The sequence below is a fragment of the Bacillus rossius genome, chromosome 2 (assembly GCF_032445375.1).
Source record: "Bacillus rossius redtenbacheri isolate Brsri chromosome 2, Brsri_v3, whole genome shotgun sequence".
In the NCBI taxonomy this organism is placed as follows: Eukaryota; Metazoa; Arthropoda; class Insecta; order Phasmatodea; family Bacillidae; genus Bacillus; species Bacillus rossius.
Window position 1 is genome coordinate 86,192,839 of NC_086331.1, and position 19,077 is coordinate 86,211,915.

At 37.1% G+C, this 19,077-nt stretch overlaps 1 protein-coding gene across 6 annotated transcripts in view; it reads right to left on the bottom strand.

Annotated features, from left to right (window-relative positions):
* Window positions 1–879: 879 nt before the first annotated feature.
* The window catches only part of LOC134529434 (calcium/calmodulin-dependent protein kinase kinase 2), a 466,877-nt gene continuing 448,679 nt past the window's right edge, over window positions 880–19,077 (bottom strand). For all 6 annotated transcript variants that reach the window (XM_063363521.1, XM_063363520.1, XM_063363523.1 and 3 more), the window contains one exon: window positions 880–1,409. In XM_063363521.1, coding sequence (XP_063219591.1) covers window positions 1,374–1,409 — 36 coding nt within the window. In that variant the 3' untranslated portion in view covers window positions 880–1,373. The remainder of the gene's footprint in view (window positions 1,410–19,077) is intronic.

The following is a 19,077-nucleotide window of genomic DNA, read 5'->3' on the forward strand; positions in this document are numbered from 1 at the left end:
TGTTTTACTCTATTTCTTATTTGAGAATTTGAAATATAAAAATTAATATTTTTAACTTTCATATACTACATAAATAAAAAAATGTATATATTAGAATTTTTAATTCTATATTATAGCATTATTAAAAAAATTTAGTATTAGCAGCAGATGCTAATTGTTTACCAGTTTGTGCATTTTTATATTAAATTATTTATTTTTCTACTTTGGGTAAAATTAAATTGGCATCAAGTTTTAAATCTTATTATTAATGTTCTCGATAAGCAAAATAATTATTTTTGTAACTTTTTCTAAACTAAACTTTTTCTAAACTACATATACCTCGATTTCCTAGTTATAATAATTCATTTAGTCACAAAAATGTTGATCTTTCCAGTTATGTTATGTTGTGTTTGTTTTAAGGCTGTCATGTTGTGTGTATTGTATACTTGTGATAGTGCCAGTCAGTCTAGGTCCTACGACAATTTGGCATTCGAATTATGTAAAAAAAAAATGTATATTTATAAATATCCAGGCGGAAGAGATTCCAGGACGTGGTGATTTTACACATGTTCCACATCCTCATGTCTGTGTATGATCTGCTGGTGCGTTGGTCGTGGCGAGACCTCGGTGGCTGTGGCCGCTGAGGCGTCAGGCTCATGTGGCGAGGGTACCATGAACCCGGCATGACTCATATTCATGAGCACTCAGCTGGTTACTCAGGTAGTCCCGTTGCCTCGAGCCACAAGACATAAAACCCTGAATAATCAACATTTCCCACAGTGAACACGTTTGTTATGTTTCCTTCCATTTCTTTCAAAATTTCAGACGGTAACTTCACACCAGAGCCAATTCTCTAAGGTCTAAGAGAACAAGGAAATGGTTTCGTGAGTCAAACGCTGGTTTTAGCTGAAGGAATAAACTTTTTTAATAACAGTATTGAACAATATATATATATATATTTTTATAATTGCCAGTTACACACATCATAGTCTAAAGAGCGATGTTCATAACAGTAGATTACTGGCGCACCAAGCAGTTCAAAGGCACACAATTTAAAAAAAAAAACATGACAATTGAACATATATGCTATAACGTAACATAAAGATCATTTACAACAAGAATATTACACACAGATACGATGCCTTTTAAGTGCATAATATTTTAAAGTGAAAAACAGCGGTAATGGGTATAAAAGTTTTGGTACCATTCTTGAATACATATAGTACACCATGAGCAAGAAAATTTAATAAATGCAGTAAATGCACAGTAACATTTCAACAGTGAAAATACTTTTGAAGGTTACTTAGTTTTGTGTCTCTGCAGCAGATGTTCACGAGGTTTCTTGTTAATTTTTGTGTCTCTCGCGTTTTGTGAGTTCTGGAGGCGGAACTTCTTTAACTGACGGAAGAGATGCGTCCACAGAGGTTTTCCTGCAACAGGTGAAGAGATGAGGGTTTAATTATAGCCCATTTATCTTCAAATGATTGATTTTTGATCAAATGCCATTGCACTTTGACAGGCAGTAAGTTATTATACTTGAAATGAAAGATAGCACAAGTGGCAATAGCTAACATTTCTGTGTTTCGTTAAGATAATTCATATTGTGTTTAATTTAGTTTTCCGTGAAAAACATATCCTCTTATTTGGTGTATGTCAGTAATGCCCCACTGAATATAAGTTCATTATTTGGCATAAATTTGTATCGATCCGCTGGACAGTAGGCTATCCAACGTACTGTAAAAAAATGTTTTGAAATTAGGTATTTAGTCTCTAACAAAAGCCAAAACAAATCAACACAGATACAAAGATGGGTTTTCAGAGTTTACATTTATCCAAATATTTATGTAGTCATAAAACAGCTGTTTTAGGCTTAGTAATAGGCTTACATGTCAACCATCGCTGACAGCAGTCAAGAGTCGAATGTGACCTTAATTGGAGCCTGTGAGTGTAGCTCCGATTTGTCATTTCTTTTAAGCGACCAAAACAGAAATCTTCTGACATTTAAAACGTTATGTCAACGAACGTTTATTGTTCTATAATATTAAAGCTTAAGCAAAGTAATATTGTCTTTAAAAAAATTTCAAACCGGTTTGTTATGTTAAAAAAACACTCAAACATTATAAATTATAAAATTATTTTGGTGCTTTAAAAATAATATTAAAATTTGTTCAACGTGTTTCTTGTGAATAATCCAAAACATGAAATTTAATACCCTACGGAATACACTGGTCAAAATAATTAGGTGGTAAGACAAAAAAATAGTAAGGAACCCGTCATAAATAATTAGGTGATCAGATAAAAGATTTAGGAGATCAAGAAAGCTGTTTTCGGCAGCAGCACGAGCTAGAAGCAGCGACTATTGACGGCCTGTCGGAACAGAGGGCACAATGAATCGTGCCATACAAACAGCAACAGCACGCAAGGTGTCATCTAAACTGACCGAGCACCGCTCAGCCCGTAGAAACTGGGCGGAGGAACACCGTGGATAATGGAGATCCCTTCTGTTCTCCAATGAGCCGCGATTCAGTGTGGAACGTGTTCTCATCTCGAGGGAACTTGGAACACGAAACAACCCAACCAGGATCTGGTAATAATCCTTTGATTAATTTTACCTTATCCTATAATATTTGTTGTCTTGTTCACTTACTATTTTAACCATTTAATTTCAAATTTGTAATCTACATCAAATTATATTTCGTTAAGTGGATTCAATAAGTGGTTAAATTGAATTTGTATTTAACAAAGATTTTTTTCACGTAAAATTTTTTCTCTCTTTCTTCCCCCCCCCCCCCCCCCCCCCACCCCCCATATTTTTGGGATTTGATACATGCTAGCCTTGGATAAAGAGTTGGTTAATAGTTTTTATCTGCTGACAAAATATTGAAAATAACCAAATGTACAATTTTGTTTAAAATCTTTTGTAGTAGAAAGTTTAGACAAAAATTTCTACACAAATTTATGACCACATTTTTTGTACAACTAAGCAAGCATGTTTCCTAATGCAATATCATTCATAAACATTCTATTTTCTTTTTTTACTTAAAAATGGTCGGAAAAAAGTTAGTATTTATTATTTTTACAAATTAATTTGTAACTGTACTTTACAAAAGTTATGAAGCAAAATATTTGTGACAATTTTTTTTTTTTAATTGATTATGTTACGAGTTAAATATTTGCTTTGTACTACAGATTTTTTGTTTTGTTTTTGCAGTTTATAATTCTTCAAGAGGTGCAAACTACTCACTAAATTTCTAGTCAGGAGCATTTTTACATTATAGCCTGAATACTAAAACTCGATTACTAGGGAAAACACTGAACGCGCTTAACAGATTTAAAACATTTGATGAACGGCATGGATTTTCCGCGAGTTGAAATAGTCGTGAATTGTCTTTGTTCACGTGACCTGTACCGTTTGCAACTGCTGCACCCAGAGGTTTAGTGATTGTTGACATCAAAACGCTGCGAATGTGAAACGTACAAAGGTATAACACGAACGCATAACCGGTGACAAATGGAAATGTTTTTGAGAATAAATATTAGGAATTTAGCTTGTAATTAATTTAAAAATTTCAAATTTCAAATATGATATATTTTGAAAGGTTATTATATGTCAACTACGTAAGTAAATAAAAAAGGTCGTGTTCGTAATATTGTTTTTCCTTTCGCTTAAATATTTATATGTCATTGCTCTTATACCAAAATATTTGAATCATCGACTGACTACTTTTGACCCACACAGTTTTGAACACAGTAGTTAATATAGAAAGTAAAGCATCGAGGTGCAGAAATTGAAGTTACACCCCTCCCCCTTCACCGACCTCACAAATTTTTGGTAATACGATAAGACTCTAGGAACTTGTGTATTTCTTCCGATAACACGATATCCAGGTTACAGTTAGGTTCCAAAAGCCAATAAAGCAAGGCGAATAAGCACATGTTTTGGGCACAATCCGCGGAGAAAATTTTTTTTTTTACTTTTTCCATGTGGCGGAGTTAAGGTGCGCCGCTTTCTCTAACACTTAACCACACAAAAGTTTACAAAATAACAATAGGTAATAAAACGAGATTTATAGATATAACAAAGATAAAATAAATGAAAACAAGTAGGCATACTAGGTGTATAAAACACGTATCTAAATAAATTATTAGAAAAATATATAAAGATACACATAGGTAACATATAAACGTATTTTTTTCTGTTCCAGAAATTTAAAACTAAATTCAAAGAAAAACAAAATACTACGCCACTCGCTTGGTGGTTCGATCTTGAAATTCTGTAATTATTTTGCTAGAAATTAGGGGAAAATTCAAAAAATCATAAAAAATATCACATGTTAAAATAACGACTTACTCGATCGATTTAAATGGTTGGTTCGATCCTTGAATGATACCATAAAGTTATTTTAGATAAAATAATAATTTTTAAATTAGCAAAAAAAAAGACACGTTAGAGAAATAAAACGAAATTACAAAAACAAAATTGTTACATAACTTTTATTCTACTACAAGACAAAATCAAAAATATCACTAGCATTTCTCGGTCTCTACGGACTGTTAGGTTACTAAGCAAGTTCGTTACATGTCTTGACAAGTCTTTTCAGAGAAGTTACACATGAGATTAGATTACCACATATTTCATACGGCACAGATTTCTCAATGTTGTTAAAAGTACAGTGATATATTTCATGATGCTTTGCATCTTTTATGCATACTAATGTATTGCCGAAGTACATACAATTTGATTCGGATGAATGTTTTATAAGTAGGTACTTCAAAAACCACATGTGTTTTTCCAAGTTTATGTAGCATATAAACTGACTATAACACAAGTCACACTGATATTTAATGCGTTCAGAGTTGTTATTACCATTGTGTATTATGAAATCAATAATTTTCAGGGTTTTGTTGTTGTCACAGTATGTACAGTCGGGTTAATGAACACCGTCAGTTTCAGCATCCTTTATCGATGTCACTGACACTTTAGACGTTCATTGTCCTGCTGCTGAAGACACTGGAGGTGTTAAATTCTCCTGCTCTGATGAAACAGGAGGTGCAACTGTTGATGTCTTTGCCAACAGGATCTGCTTCGTCGTCACCATTGTCGTCAGCATCGGAATCTCTGGAGCTGTTGGCAATGTTGCTATCAGGGTCTGCGCTGTTGATGCTAGGTCTTTTATCCAGGTCGACCTTAATGATGTATATGATGTCATCCATTTCTCAACAAGTCCTAGATAAGGGACTAATATGTGAAATTAGTCAAACAAGACGATCCGCACTCCACCACAGCCCTAGGTGGAGAGTCTTATCGTCCAGTCCTCACTTATATACTCGAAGCGGCTGGAGTGAGATGCAAGTCAAAACAACATCCAGTTTAATTTTTACAAACGGGTTCTTGCTTATATTTAACTGATCCAGTGCCGATTTCATAAGTCGATTTAGACTATCTAGCCGTCAAATTTGTTTACTTCATTTGATGCACTGAAACAGTATTCTTTGTGCATTATTTAACAAAACCTTTAACGTTCCCGCGGGCGTTTGAAGGGGTAGTGAATGACGTACCACAGTATTTTCACAAACACGATGAAATTAATTCGTTCATTGTAGTCTCCGAGTTTGCTGGCGAAAATTCAACCGATGAAACAGCACCTGTAGATGCCTCCTTGGCATCTGTTATTAAAGATGCCATCGGGATCTGAGCTGCCGTCGGCATCGCTGCCATCTAGGTCTCCGATACCATCGAATTCTCCGCTGTCGTCGACGATGTCGTAAGTTTCTGCTCTGCTGATGGTAAACTGTCCATCAAAGTCGACATTCAAACCCCAACTTAATTTTATAAAACGTAATGAAGAGAATCGATCCGCACTGCACAGTGGTCAAAATTGTACTAAGGGTCGTGTCGTCTGGACATGACATAAATACTCGCAGTGACTTCTATACGACGCAAGTCAATACATCAGACAGTTTTCATTCATTTTTTGAATTGCGTTGATATAACTGCCCATAAATTCAAGATTAAAAAATAAAATTTTATCTAGCCTAAATTATTACGAAGCTCCAATTCCTCCGACTGCTCCAAGTGCTCCAACTGCTCCAGCAGTTCCAAGTACTGCAATGCTTCAATTGCACCAATTTCTCCAAATGCATTTTACTCGAACTTGATATGATTGCTGGAATGATTTACTTTATCACTCTCAAATGTGTTAGTCATTGGTAATGATTTTTACAATTTCAACATAGAAGTTATATTACGATAACTCAGTCTTTGGTAGAAATCAGATTTCGAGAAATAAAACAATCACTTTAGAATCCAAAATAAAATTTATTTTTCTATTTTAAACACATGCAAGTAAAACAAGTCATTATTTTATGTGACTTCCTTACTTAAGTTCTTTGAGTATGAAGGCTACTTCGTTTAGGTGGGAATAGTTTCCTATACTAATATATGCCATCAGTAGTCTCAGACGATCTACTAATATGTCAGGATCCACCCATGATGCATAAGCAATCTCTTCTGGTGCTGTAATATTTCTTCTATGATAATTATAAATATTTTTAACATCTCCGAAGTCTTCCATTTTATCAGTAGTCATGTCACACATAATCAGGAGCACATAGAGAACACCAAGAATAGTCTTGAAAATTCAGCTCAATGAACATTATGTTAAGAAAATTAATATATATATAAAGTATGCGTTGTCTAATAATATGCTTGGCATATATGTGTTCCAAACATGCATTTCATAATGTATAAAAATATGGAAAACTTATTAATATATTAAATATGCAAGCTTGTATCTCAATGCAAACTGTGAGCTTAATTTCCAAGACTTATCTTGATGGTCTCCGTGTGCTCCTGATTATTTAAGATAAAACCATATCTGTAGGAAATGTTTTTCATAATGAGAAATGCAGTTGTATTCAGAACTTCGTTTGATTGGTGAGTTTCCGTTACTAAATCAGCACTTACAATATTAACATCAAGTAGAATTTAAAAAAATAATTATGTCTTAAAACAGTTGAGAAAAACTATCATGCAAGATGATTTCCCTACCCCTTTAGGTCCTTGTGAAGCCCTCCTTTACTTGCGGTAGTGAGTGAGCATCCCACATTCAATGTAAAAAATAAATAGTATTTACCTCAACATGAAACGTGATCACATCTGTTGGCCAGAATAAGAACTTCTTTCAACAAGTTTCTTGTACGAGATAAATTTACTCACGCCAACAAAATATATAAAATTTCTATTTAAATAAAAGCTCCAATGTAAAACTCTCAGTATGCATCTGGTATTAGTCACAGAAGCTAATATGGAACCATGTTCGATGCCTGTAGCATTATCAAAAGAGTAGTACTATAGATAGTGTAGCTAGGAGTTTACCTTGAGAAACAATGCTAAATGTCATGAGAGGACTGACTGTTTTTTGGGTCCATGCAAAAAACCATTAAGTTTCAGTTAATGTCAGAAATACTTTGGTCTATGATATTTCTTGAATAAACATTACAAGACCTTTACAACTAAGCTTAATAAAGAAAACCTGGATGGCTCTACAACACCAAGGAAGTCGAAAGAAGGCCAAATATTAGACAACTATAATGATCACAAAGAATTAAAAAACTTTAATGCTAAAAATATATCCCAGATCTCGATAATGATTTAAGTTTTAATACTAACCTAGAAAGTAGCATCTTCATGGGAAATGAAAACATATTTATACCAAATTATATTCACCACCATGAAACTGTGTGAACAATAGTGATCGATCTGATGTTGACAAAAAAAAGATTGCTATAAAATACACGAAGCTCACAGGATCGAAGACTGCGATGAAACACTAAGACTCAAAAGTTGGAAACGATGCATTAAAATAAGTTATTCTGTTCAAGCTTGTGATGATCACCAGGCCGACGAAGAAAGGGACCTTGGGGCTTGTGTTAAAAACGGAAGAGTTCAGAGATCTTAAAAATATTTATAATAAACATGCAAGGAAGATGACAGTAGCAGAAGTGATTAATTATACGACATGTTGGTCGATCGTCTGAAAACCACTGATGGCTTCTATTAGTGGAGGAAACTATTCGGACCTCAACGCAGTAGCATTCATTCTCAAAAAACTGAGTTAAGTTGGCTAAACACAATAAAGACTTGTTTTACTTGCATGTGTATAAAAAAGGAAAAATAAATCATAGTTTGGATTTCAAAAGTGATTGTTTTATTTCTCGAAATCAGTTTTTTTTTTACTCAAGACTGAGTTATCGTAATAAAATTTCTAGCTTAAGGATGTGAAAATCATCACCAATGACTAAATAATTACAGAGAGTGATAAAAAGTCATTCCATAAATCGGATCAAGTTCGAGCGAAATGCATTTGGCGCAATTAGAGAAATTGAAACTCTTGAGTATGCACTTGGAAAATTCTAAAATAGGAGTACTTGGAGCTGTTGGAGCACTTGGAGCACTTTAGGCTGTTAAAGTACTTGCAGCACTTGGAGCACTTTGAGGTTCGTAACCATTTATCGAAGTTCGTATCTGATTTGTAAATCTTGAATTTATTAACAATAAAAATTATAACATTTAAAAAAATGAATTAAAACTGACTGTTGTTTTGACTCCGTTATTAATGGAAAATGGTTCTTGATTTGACTCGCGTCTTCTACCAGTCACCGCGAGATTTTATGTAATGTCCAGACGACACGACACTTAGTCCACATCTGACCGCAGTGTAATGCGGATCGACTCTTTTAAGTACGTTTCCTAAGATTAAGTTGGTGTCTAAATGTCAACCCTGATGGCCAGTTTACCATCAGCAGTGAAGAACCTGATGGCATTGTTGACGACAGCGAAGACCTCGATGGTATCGAAGATCTAGATGCCAACGCCGCCGATGACAGCTCAGATCCTGATGTCATCTGTGATAACCGCTGCAGAGGAGGCAGCTACGGGTGATATTCCATCGGTTGTAAGTAGTATAGGTTAGCCGGAACTGGCGCAGGCTTCAAGCTGAGGTGCCGAGGTGCCGACCGACATATTGGATTGTGACGTCACGGCAGCCATCTTGGAGGAGTGTAACAGGACATAGCGTAACGGGACAAGTTTGACCTTGACCTTTGACCCTCAAAATTCGCCAAAATTGGGCAAAAATTCGTCAAAATTTGCATTTCTGTGGAAAAAAATTCCGCCAAAAAATCTCAAAAAATTCCACAATTCAAAAATTAGGATTTCGAAAATCCTCAAAAGTCGTTTTGCCTTAGAAAGAACCCAAATTACTTAAAGAGGCTTAAGCATCAATGTCTACAGCCTCTGATAAGCCTCTGACGTCATCATGGAATATGTCATTTTGAATAAAGACGTCACCGTTGCAATTATCGTTATGGTCGCCATCTTTAAATTTGGACGCCATCTTGAAAATCTTTAATTATTATCCGATTTTAATGGAAAAAATTCCAAAATTCATCAAAAAATTAACTTATTCGAATTCTGATTGATTATATCGATTACCGTCCTCGGTTCGAACCCGGTGAGTGCAAAAAAAACTAAAAATGGCGACAGGCTCCTTCCTCAATGGTGGATGCAGGCAGACTGACTCCTATCACTTTTTTTCAAAGCATATATATCGTCACCTAGTATGACGTCATGTCCGCCATCTTGAAAATCCATAATTTTAATGCTAGAGATTCGGGAAAAATTTAAAAATCATTAAAAAAATTAACTAATCGAATTAAATAATAAAAAAATCCTTATAACCACCGTTGCACTTTTCGTAACGGCCACCATCATTTAATCAAGAAACTGGAGGTCACCATCTTGTTTTCATCCGCTAGAGTGTGCTGATACCATGTTAGTATACTTAACCGGTCACCACACCTTTAACCTTGACCTTGAAATTTGACCTTGACCTTGAAATTTGGCCTTGACCGTGAACTTTGACCTTGACCTTGATATTTTACCTTGACCTTTGACCTTGTCCTTGAAATTTGACCTTGACCTTGAAATTTGACCTTGACCTTGAAATTTGACCTTGACCTGGATATTTGACTTTGACCCTGAAATTTGACTTTGTCCTTGTCGACCATCATGGATTCGACATTTTATGTTCAGTACATGCTACCAGGAGCTACCACCTGCTGGAGTATGCCATCTTGTGTGTGTGTACTTGTATTATAGAGTACATTTCCATCTGGATAATTTTATTCTAACCCGCTACAGTGCAGTAATCATTTATTATAGAGGTGCCCCCCGCCATCTTGAAATACGGCTGCCATCTTGAAATCATGTAATAATGTAGCTAGATAAGCGGGAAAAAATCCAAAATTCATTAAATAAATCACTCATTAACTTACATATTGATTCGATCGATTCCTGTCCTCGGTTCGATACCCGATCGATGCAATAATGTTTAATATTATGTAAAAAATAATAATTTCAATAAACCATGTTCAACATACGTAAAGAGACTCTAAATTCTCTACAACCATCATCCTATCAGACATCAAGACCAACATATTGGTAATTCATAATTTTAATGCTAGAAATTCGGGAAAAAATCCAAAATTCATTAAATAAATTTGTAATCCATATAATGATTGATTGGATCGACTAAGGTCCTTGGTTCGATCCCTAGCCGATACAAAACAACTTTAATTAAAAAAATACTAAAAAAGTGTTAGGTTTGAGAAAATAAAAACACCACAAGTTCTTTTAAAAAAATTTTATTACATAAATTCAATACACTACTACAAGTACAAAAAAACACTGACAAATTAGCAAAGCCTTTTGGATTCCTCGATTCAAACAGTCTTCTTATTGTACGGACTAAGCCTTTTACATGACTTTAAATGTCTATCCGATCCGGTCATCACCACAGCCACAGACGGACTGAAGTCCATATCACCAGGGTCTCACTTATATAGACTCATCAGCCGGTACAACACAAGAGTCAAAACAATAACAATGTTCATTATACGCGCACTTAACTTTCTCGGAGCATTTTTTATAATGAAGATGTAAGCTATCAAGACGTGAAATTAGTTTTTTGCACTTATTGCACTGAAATTGTATTCTTTTAAAATTACTAGAACAACTGCTTCTTTCATGTCTGCGAGCATTTGAGGTGATAGTAAATGATGCGTCACAGTATTTGCACTGACGCAATGTACGCTCTTCATTAGTTGAAGAATCCATTGCTGATGATGAAACTTCGGATGATGGTGGAACAGCACATATCGAAGTCTCCTCCAGTGTTGTCAGAGGCGTTGCCAACGGGATCTGCTCCAACATCGTCGGCGCTGGCGTCATGGTTCCCGTAGTCGATGGTACATCCTCCATCGAGTTCGACGTTAAAGTCGGTAAAGATGCCATCGAAGTCTCAAGAACAGGCAATTACACGACTTATGCACCAGAAGAAACAAACTAGGTGATCCGTACACCGTCGACGGCAGTAACAAACTGAGCGTCCTGCTGTCTAGGACTCGCTTATATACATGCACCGGATGGAATAATACGCTAGTCAAATCAAGAACAATTTATTATAATACTAGAGTCAAAACAACATTAAAAAAATAGAAGCACCATCAACAAAAAAAAGGCAGCACATTTGGAAGCACCGACAACGAAAAAGGCAGCACCATCATCGAAAAGGCCGCACATTTGTCATTGGCTCCAATATTCATTGGTTCCATCAGTCTATTGATTCTATCAGTCTAGTGACTCCAACAGTCATTGACACCAACAGCCTTTTTCTTCATCAGCTCCAATGATATTTGGCTAGAATGCTACGAGTCTAAGAGACTATGAGGCTACAATTCTACGAGTGTACAAGACTCCTCCAACTACCTTCAAGTGTATAAATCTCCAAATGCTCCAACAGCTCCAACACGCAATGTACGCAATGTACGCACAATACACACAGTACACACACAGGAAACGGAACGTACACACAGTACACACAGGAAACGGAACGTACACACAGTACACACAGGAAACGGAACGTACACACAGTACACACAGGAAACGGAACGTACACACAGTACACACAGGAAACGGAACGTACACACAGTACACACAGGAAACGGAACTTACACACAGTACACACAGGAAACGGAACGTACACACAGTACACACAGGAAACGGAACGTACACACAGTACACACAGGAAACGAAACGTACACACAGTACACACAGGAAACAGAACGTACACACAGTACACACAGGAAACGGAACGTACACACAATGACTACACTTCGTTCGCGCAGTATAAGCATTTAATGAGAACGAAGCACGTTTGGACGGAAATTCTATAAAACGAAAGCTCATTTAACGAAAAGGAGGCGCATTCTCTCGTTCATTCTACTTGGTAGGATGCAATCGTCAATGATAAGTTAGGATATAATCTCTCCAACAGTCTATGAATCCAACAGTTTATATTTCCATTAGCCATCGACTCCAACAGTCATTGACTCCAACAGTCATTGGCTCCAACAGTCATTGCCTCCAACAGCTCCAAATGGCTCCAACAGCTCCAAATAGATCCAAATGCTCCAAACGACCTCCAAATGCTTGACAGCTCCAAATGGCTCCAAATGCTCCAAACGGCTCCAACAGCCTTAAAATGCTTAACACATCTCCAAATGGCTCCAAATGCTCCAAACGGCCTCCAAATGCTTGACAGCTCCAAATGTCTCCAGCAGCTCCAAATGCTCCAAATGGCTCCAACAGCTCCAACAGCTCCAAATGGCTCCAACAGCTCAAAATGCTCCAAACGGTCTCCAAATGGCTCCAACAGCTCCAACAGCGTCCAAATGCTTCAAAAGACTCCAAATGCTCCAACAGCTCCAAATGGCTCCATCAGCTCCAACAGCTCCAACAGCTCCAAAAAAAAAGGCTCCAAATGCTCCAACAGCCTCCAAATGCTTAACACAGCACCAGATGCTTCAAAAGGCTCCATTTATCGCATCTGTCTTCGTCGACATTTTCTCTTTTGCTCCCACTGCTCCAACAGCATTATGTTATATGATTCCATGGATACTTTGTTACGTAGCTACAGGTCTACGAGGTTCCAATGCATCATGTTTACGAAGCTTCCAGGACACGAGGCTACATGGCTACGAGACTACATGACTCTAACTGATTACAATAGCACCACTCAGTGGTGAGAGTTAGGTTATCTAATGCAAAGAAAATTGATGTAAGTAGTTCTGACTGTCATCAACAGATGTAGCCACGTGTTGCTTGCAGGTAAATATTAATTAGTTATTTTATGTGGGATGCGGGATGCTCACTAACGATCGCAAAAGAAGGAGGGCTTCGCTAGACACCAAGGAGAAGGAAGTTCGTCTTACATGTTAATGCTTCGCTGATGTCTCATGGCATATGATTTGACTGAGTAATGGTTGTTTATTTCTTTAATTCCACCTGGTAAAATTATTGCAAGTGTCAATTTATTAGCAGAAATTCACTAATTAAATGTAGCTCTGAATAAAATGACATGACTCATTAGGTAAATATCCTTCATGCAGAGATCGATTTCACACAAATAATCAGCAGCACTCAGAGAAAATCATTAGATGTCTAGCCAGGAATAACCAGAAGCACTTGGAGAAAACCATCAAATTATTAACAAGAATAATCAGGAGCACACGGAGAAAACGTAATGACAAGAATAATCAGGAGCACACGGAGAAAACATAATAACAAGAATAATCGGGAGCACACGGAGAAAACCACCACACGTTTTCTTGATATCATAAAATTAGAGGTAAAAAAAAAATAATAAATTAATAAAAAATTTAAAATAAAAACAAAAAATACATAAAATTCTGGCTTGTACTAGAACTCTATCTTTGCTCATCAATGAGAAGTTCACAAGCTAGCAGAATCTTATGTATTTTTTGTTTTTATTTTAAATTTTTTATTAATTTATTTTTTTTTTCCCTCTAATTTTATGATATCAAGAAAACGTGTGGTGGTTTTCTCCGTGTGCTCCCGATTATTCTTGTTATTATGTTTTCTCCGTGTGCTCCTGATTATTCTTGTCATTACGTTTTCTCCGTGTGCTCCTGATTATTCTTGTTAATAATTTGATGGTTTTCTCCAAGTGCTTCTGGTTATTCCTGGCTAGACATCTAATGATTTTCTCTGAGTGCTGCTGATTATTTGTGTGAAATCGATCTCTGCGTGAAGGATATTTACCTAATGAGTCATGTCATTTTATTCAGAGCTACATTTAATTAGTGAATTTCTGCTAATAAATTGACACTTGCAATAATTTTACCAGGTGGAATTAAAGAAATAAACAACCATTACTCAGTCAAATCATATGCCATGAGACATCAGCGAAGCATTAACATGTAAGACGAACTTCCTTCTCCTTGGTGTCTAGCGAAGCCCTCCTTCTTTTGCGATCGTTAGTGAGCATCCCGCATCCCACATAAAATAACTAATTAATATTTACCTGCAAGCAACACGTGGCTACATCTGTTGATGACAGTCAGAACTACTTACATCAATTTGCTTTGCATTAGATAACCTAACTCTCACCACTGAGTGGTGCTATTGTAATCAGTTAGAGTCATGTAGTCTCGTAGCCATGTAGCCTCGTGTCCTGGAAGCTTCGTAAACATGATGCATTGGAACCTCGTAGACCTGTAGCTACGTAACAAAGTATCCATGGAATCATATAACATAATGCTGTTGGAGCAGTGGGAGCAAAAGAGAAAATGTCGACGAAGACAGATGCGATAATTGGAGCCTTTTGAAGCATCTGGTGCTGTGTTAAGCATTTGGAGGCTGTTTGAGCATTTGGAGCCTTTTTTTTTTTTTGGAGCTGTTGGAGCTGATGGAGCCATTTGGAGCTGTTGGAGCATTTGGAGTCTTTTGAAGCATTTGGAGCCTTTTGGAGCTGTTGGAGCCATTTGGAGCATTTGGAGCTGTCAAGCATTTGAAGGCCGTTTGGAACATTTGGAGCCATTTGGAGCTGAGTTAAGCATTTGGAGGCTGTTGGAGCTGTTGGAGCCATTTGGAGACCGTTTGGAGCATTTTGAGCTGTTGGAGCCATTTGGAGCTGTTGGAGCTGTTGGAGCCATTTGGAGCATTTGGAGCTGCTGGAGACATTTGGAGCTGTCAAGCATTTGGAGGCCGTTTGGAGCATTTGGAGCCATTTGGAGATGTGTTAAGCATTTGGAGGCTGTTGGAGCCATTTGGAGGCCGTTTGGAGCATTTGGAGCCATTTGGAGCTGTCAAGCATTTGGAGGTCGTTTGGAGCATTTGGATCTATTTGGAGCTGTTGGAGCCATTTGGAGCTGTTGGAGGCAAGGACTGTTGGAGCCAATGACTGTTGGAGTCAATGACTGTTGGAGTCGATGGCTAATGGAAATATAAACTGTTGGATTCATAGACTGTTGGAGAGATTATATCCTAACTTATCATTGACGATTGCATCCTACCAAGTAGAATGAACGAGAGAATGCGCCTCCTTTTCGTTAAATGAGCTTTCGTTTTATAGAATTTCCGTCCAAACGTGCTTCGTTCTCATTAAATGCTTATACTGCGCGAACGAAGTGTAGTCATTGTGTGTACGTTCCGTTTCCTGTGTGTACTGTGTGTACGTTCTGTTTCCTGTGTGTACTGTGTGTACGTTTCGTTTCCTGTGTGTACTGTGTGTACGTTCCGTTTCCTGTGTGTACTGTGTGTACGTTCCGTTTCCTGTGTGTACTGTGTGTAAGTTCCGTTTCCTGTGTGTACTGTGTGTACGTTCCGTTTCCTGTGTGTACTGTGTGTACGTTCCGTTTCCTGTGTGTACTGTGTGTACGTTCCGTTTCCTGTGTGTACTGTGTGTACGTTCCGTTTCCTGTGTGTACTGTGTGTACGTTCCGTTTCCTGTGTGTGTACTGTGTGTATTGTGCGTACATTGCGTACATTGCGTGTTGGAGCTGTTGGAGCATTTGGAGATTTATACACTTGAAGGTAGTTGGAGGAGTCTTGTACACTCGTAGAATTGTAGCCTCATAGTCTCTTAGACTCGTAGCATTCTAGCCAAATATCATTGGAGCTGATGAAGAAAAAGGCTGTTGGTGTCAATGACTGTTGGAGTCACTAGACTGATAGAATCAATAGACTGATGGAACCAATGAATATTGGAGCCAATGACAAATGTGCGGCCTTTTCGATGATGGTGCTGCCTTTTTCGTTGTCGGTGCTTCCAAATGTGCTGCCTTTTTTTTGTTGATGGTGCTTCTATTTTTTTAATGTTGTTTTGACTCTAGTATTATAATAAATTGTTCTTGATTTGACTAGCGTATTATTCCATCCGGTGCATGTATATAAGCGAGTCCTAGACAGCAGGACGCTAAGTTTGTTACTGCCGTCGACGGTGTACGGATCACCTAGTTTGTTTCTTCTGGTGCATAAGTCGTGTAATTGCCTGTTCTTGAGACTTCGATGGCATCTTTACCGACTTTAACGTCGAACTCGATGGAGGATGTACCATCGACTACGGGAACCATGACGCCAGCGCCGACGATGTTGGAGCAGATCCCGTTGGCAACGCCTCTGACAACACTGGAGGAGACTTCGATATGTGCTGTTCCACCATCATCCGAAGTTTCATCATCAGCAATGGATTCTTCAACTAATGAAGAGCGTACATTGCGTCAGTGCAAATACTGTGACGCATCATTTACTATCACCTCAAATGCTCGCAGACATGAAAGAAGCAGTTGTTCTAGTAATGTTAAAAGAATACAATTTCAGTGCAATAAGTGCAAAAAACTAATTTCACGTCTTGATAGCTTACATCTTCATTATAAAAAATGCTCCGAGAAAGTTAAGTGCGCGTATAATGAACATTGTTATTGTTTTAACTCTTGTGTTGTACCGGCTGATGAGTCTATATAAGTGAGACCCTGGTGATATGGACTTGAGTCCGTCTGTGGCTGTGGTGATGACCGGATCGGATAGACATTTAAAGTCATGTAAAAGGCTTAGTCCGTACAATAAGAAGACTGTTTGAATCGAGGAATCCAAAAGGCTTTGCTAATTTGTCAGTGTTTTTTTGTACTTGTAGTAGTGTATTGAATTTATGTAATAAAATTTTTTTAAAAGAACTTGTGGTGTTTTTATTTTCTCAAACCTAACACTTTTTTAGTATTTTTTTAATTAAAGTTGTTTTGTATCGGCTAGGGATCGAACCAAGGACCTTAGTCGATCCAATCAATCATTATATGGATTACAAATTTATTTAATGAATTTTTGGATTTTTTCCCGAATTTCTAGCATTAAAATTATGAATTACCAATATGTTGGTCTTGATGTCTGATAGGATGATGGTTGTAGAGAATTTAGAGTCTCTTTACGTATGTTGAACATGGTTTATTGAAATTATTATTTTTTACATAATATTAAACATTATTGCATCGATCGGGTATCGAACCGAGGACAGGAATCGATCGAATCAATATGTAAGTTAATGAGTGATTTATTTAATGAATTTTGGATTTTTTCCCGCTTATCTAGCTACATTATTACATGATTTCAAGATGGCAGCCGTATTTCAAGATGGCGGGGGGCACCTCTATAATAAATGATTACTGCACTGTAGCGGGTTAGAATAAAATTATCCAGATGGAAATGTACTCTATAATACAAGTACACACACACAAGATGGCGTACTCCAGCAGGTGGTAGCTCCTGGTAGCATGTACTGAACATAAAATGTCGAATCCATGATGGTCGACAAGGACAAAGTCAAATTTCAGGGTCAAAGTCAAATATCCAGGTCAAGGTCAAATTTCAAGGTCAAGGTCAAATTTCAAGGACAAGGTCAAAGGTCAAGGTAAAATATCAAGGTCAAGGTCAAAGTTCACGGTCAAGGTCAAATTTCAAGGTCAAGGTTAAAGGTGTGGTGACCGGTTAAGTATACTAACATGGTATCAGCACACTCTAGCGGATGAAAACAAGATGGTGACCTCCAGTTTCTTGATTAAATGATGGTGGCCGTTACGAAAAGTGCAACGGTGGTTATAAGGATTTTTTTATTATTTAATTCGATTAGTTAATTTTTTTAATGATTTTTAAATTTTTCCCGAATCTCTAGCATTAAAATTATGGATTTTCAAGATGGCGGACATGACGTCATACTAGGTGACGATATATATGCTTTGAAAAAAAGTGATAGGAGTCAGTCTGCCTGCATCCACCATTGAGGAAGGAGCCTGTCGCCATTTTTAGTTTTTTTTTGCACTCACCGGGTTCGAACCGAGGACGGTAATCGATATAATCAATCAGAATTCGAATAAGTTAATTTTTTGATGAATTTTGGAATTTTTTCCATTAAAATCGGATAATAATTAAAGATTTTCAAGATGGCGTCCAAATTTAAAGATGGCGACCATAACGATAATTGCAACGGTGACGTCTTTATTCAAAATGACATATTCCATGATGACGTCAGAGGCTTATCAGAGGCTGTAGACATTGATGCTTAAGCCTCTTTAAGTAATTTGGGTTCTTTCTAAGGCAAAACGACTTTTGAGGATTTTCGAAATCCTAATTTTTGAATTGTGGAATTTTTTGAGATTTTTTGGCGGAATTTTTTTCCACAGAAATGTAAATTTTGACGAATTTTGAGGGTCAAAGGTCAAGGTCAAACTTGTCCCGTTACGCTATGTCCTGTTACACTCCTCCAAGATGGCTGCCGTGACGTCACAATCCAATATGTCGGTCGGCACCTCGGCACCTCAGCCTGAAGCCTGCGCCAGTTCCGGCTAACCTACATATAGTACTACTGTTGTAGTTTCGCCAAAACCTCTGAGACTTCAATGAACGAATGACTGTCATCGCGCCAGTTCAAATACTGTGGTACGTCATTTATTACCATTTCAAACTCTCGAGGGCACGAAAAATGCGGATGCCGGAATAATGCACAAATAAAATCTTTTCAGTGCATAAAATTTAGTAAACATAATTCATGGTTAGATAGTCTAAATCGACAATATGAAATTTGTATTAGATAGGCTAAGGGTAAGCTAGAACATGTTTTTATAAATTAGCTGGCCGTTGTTTTGACTTGCGTCTCATGCCAGTCGCTTCGAGTATAAGTGACGAAT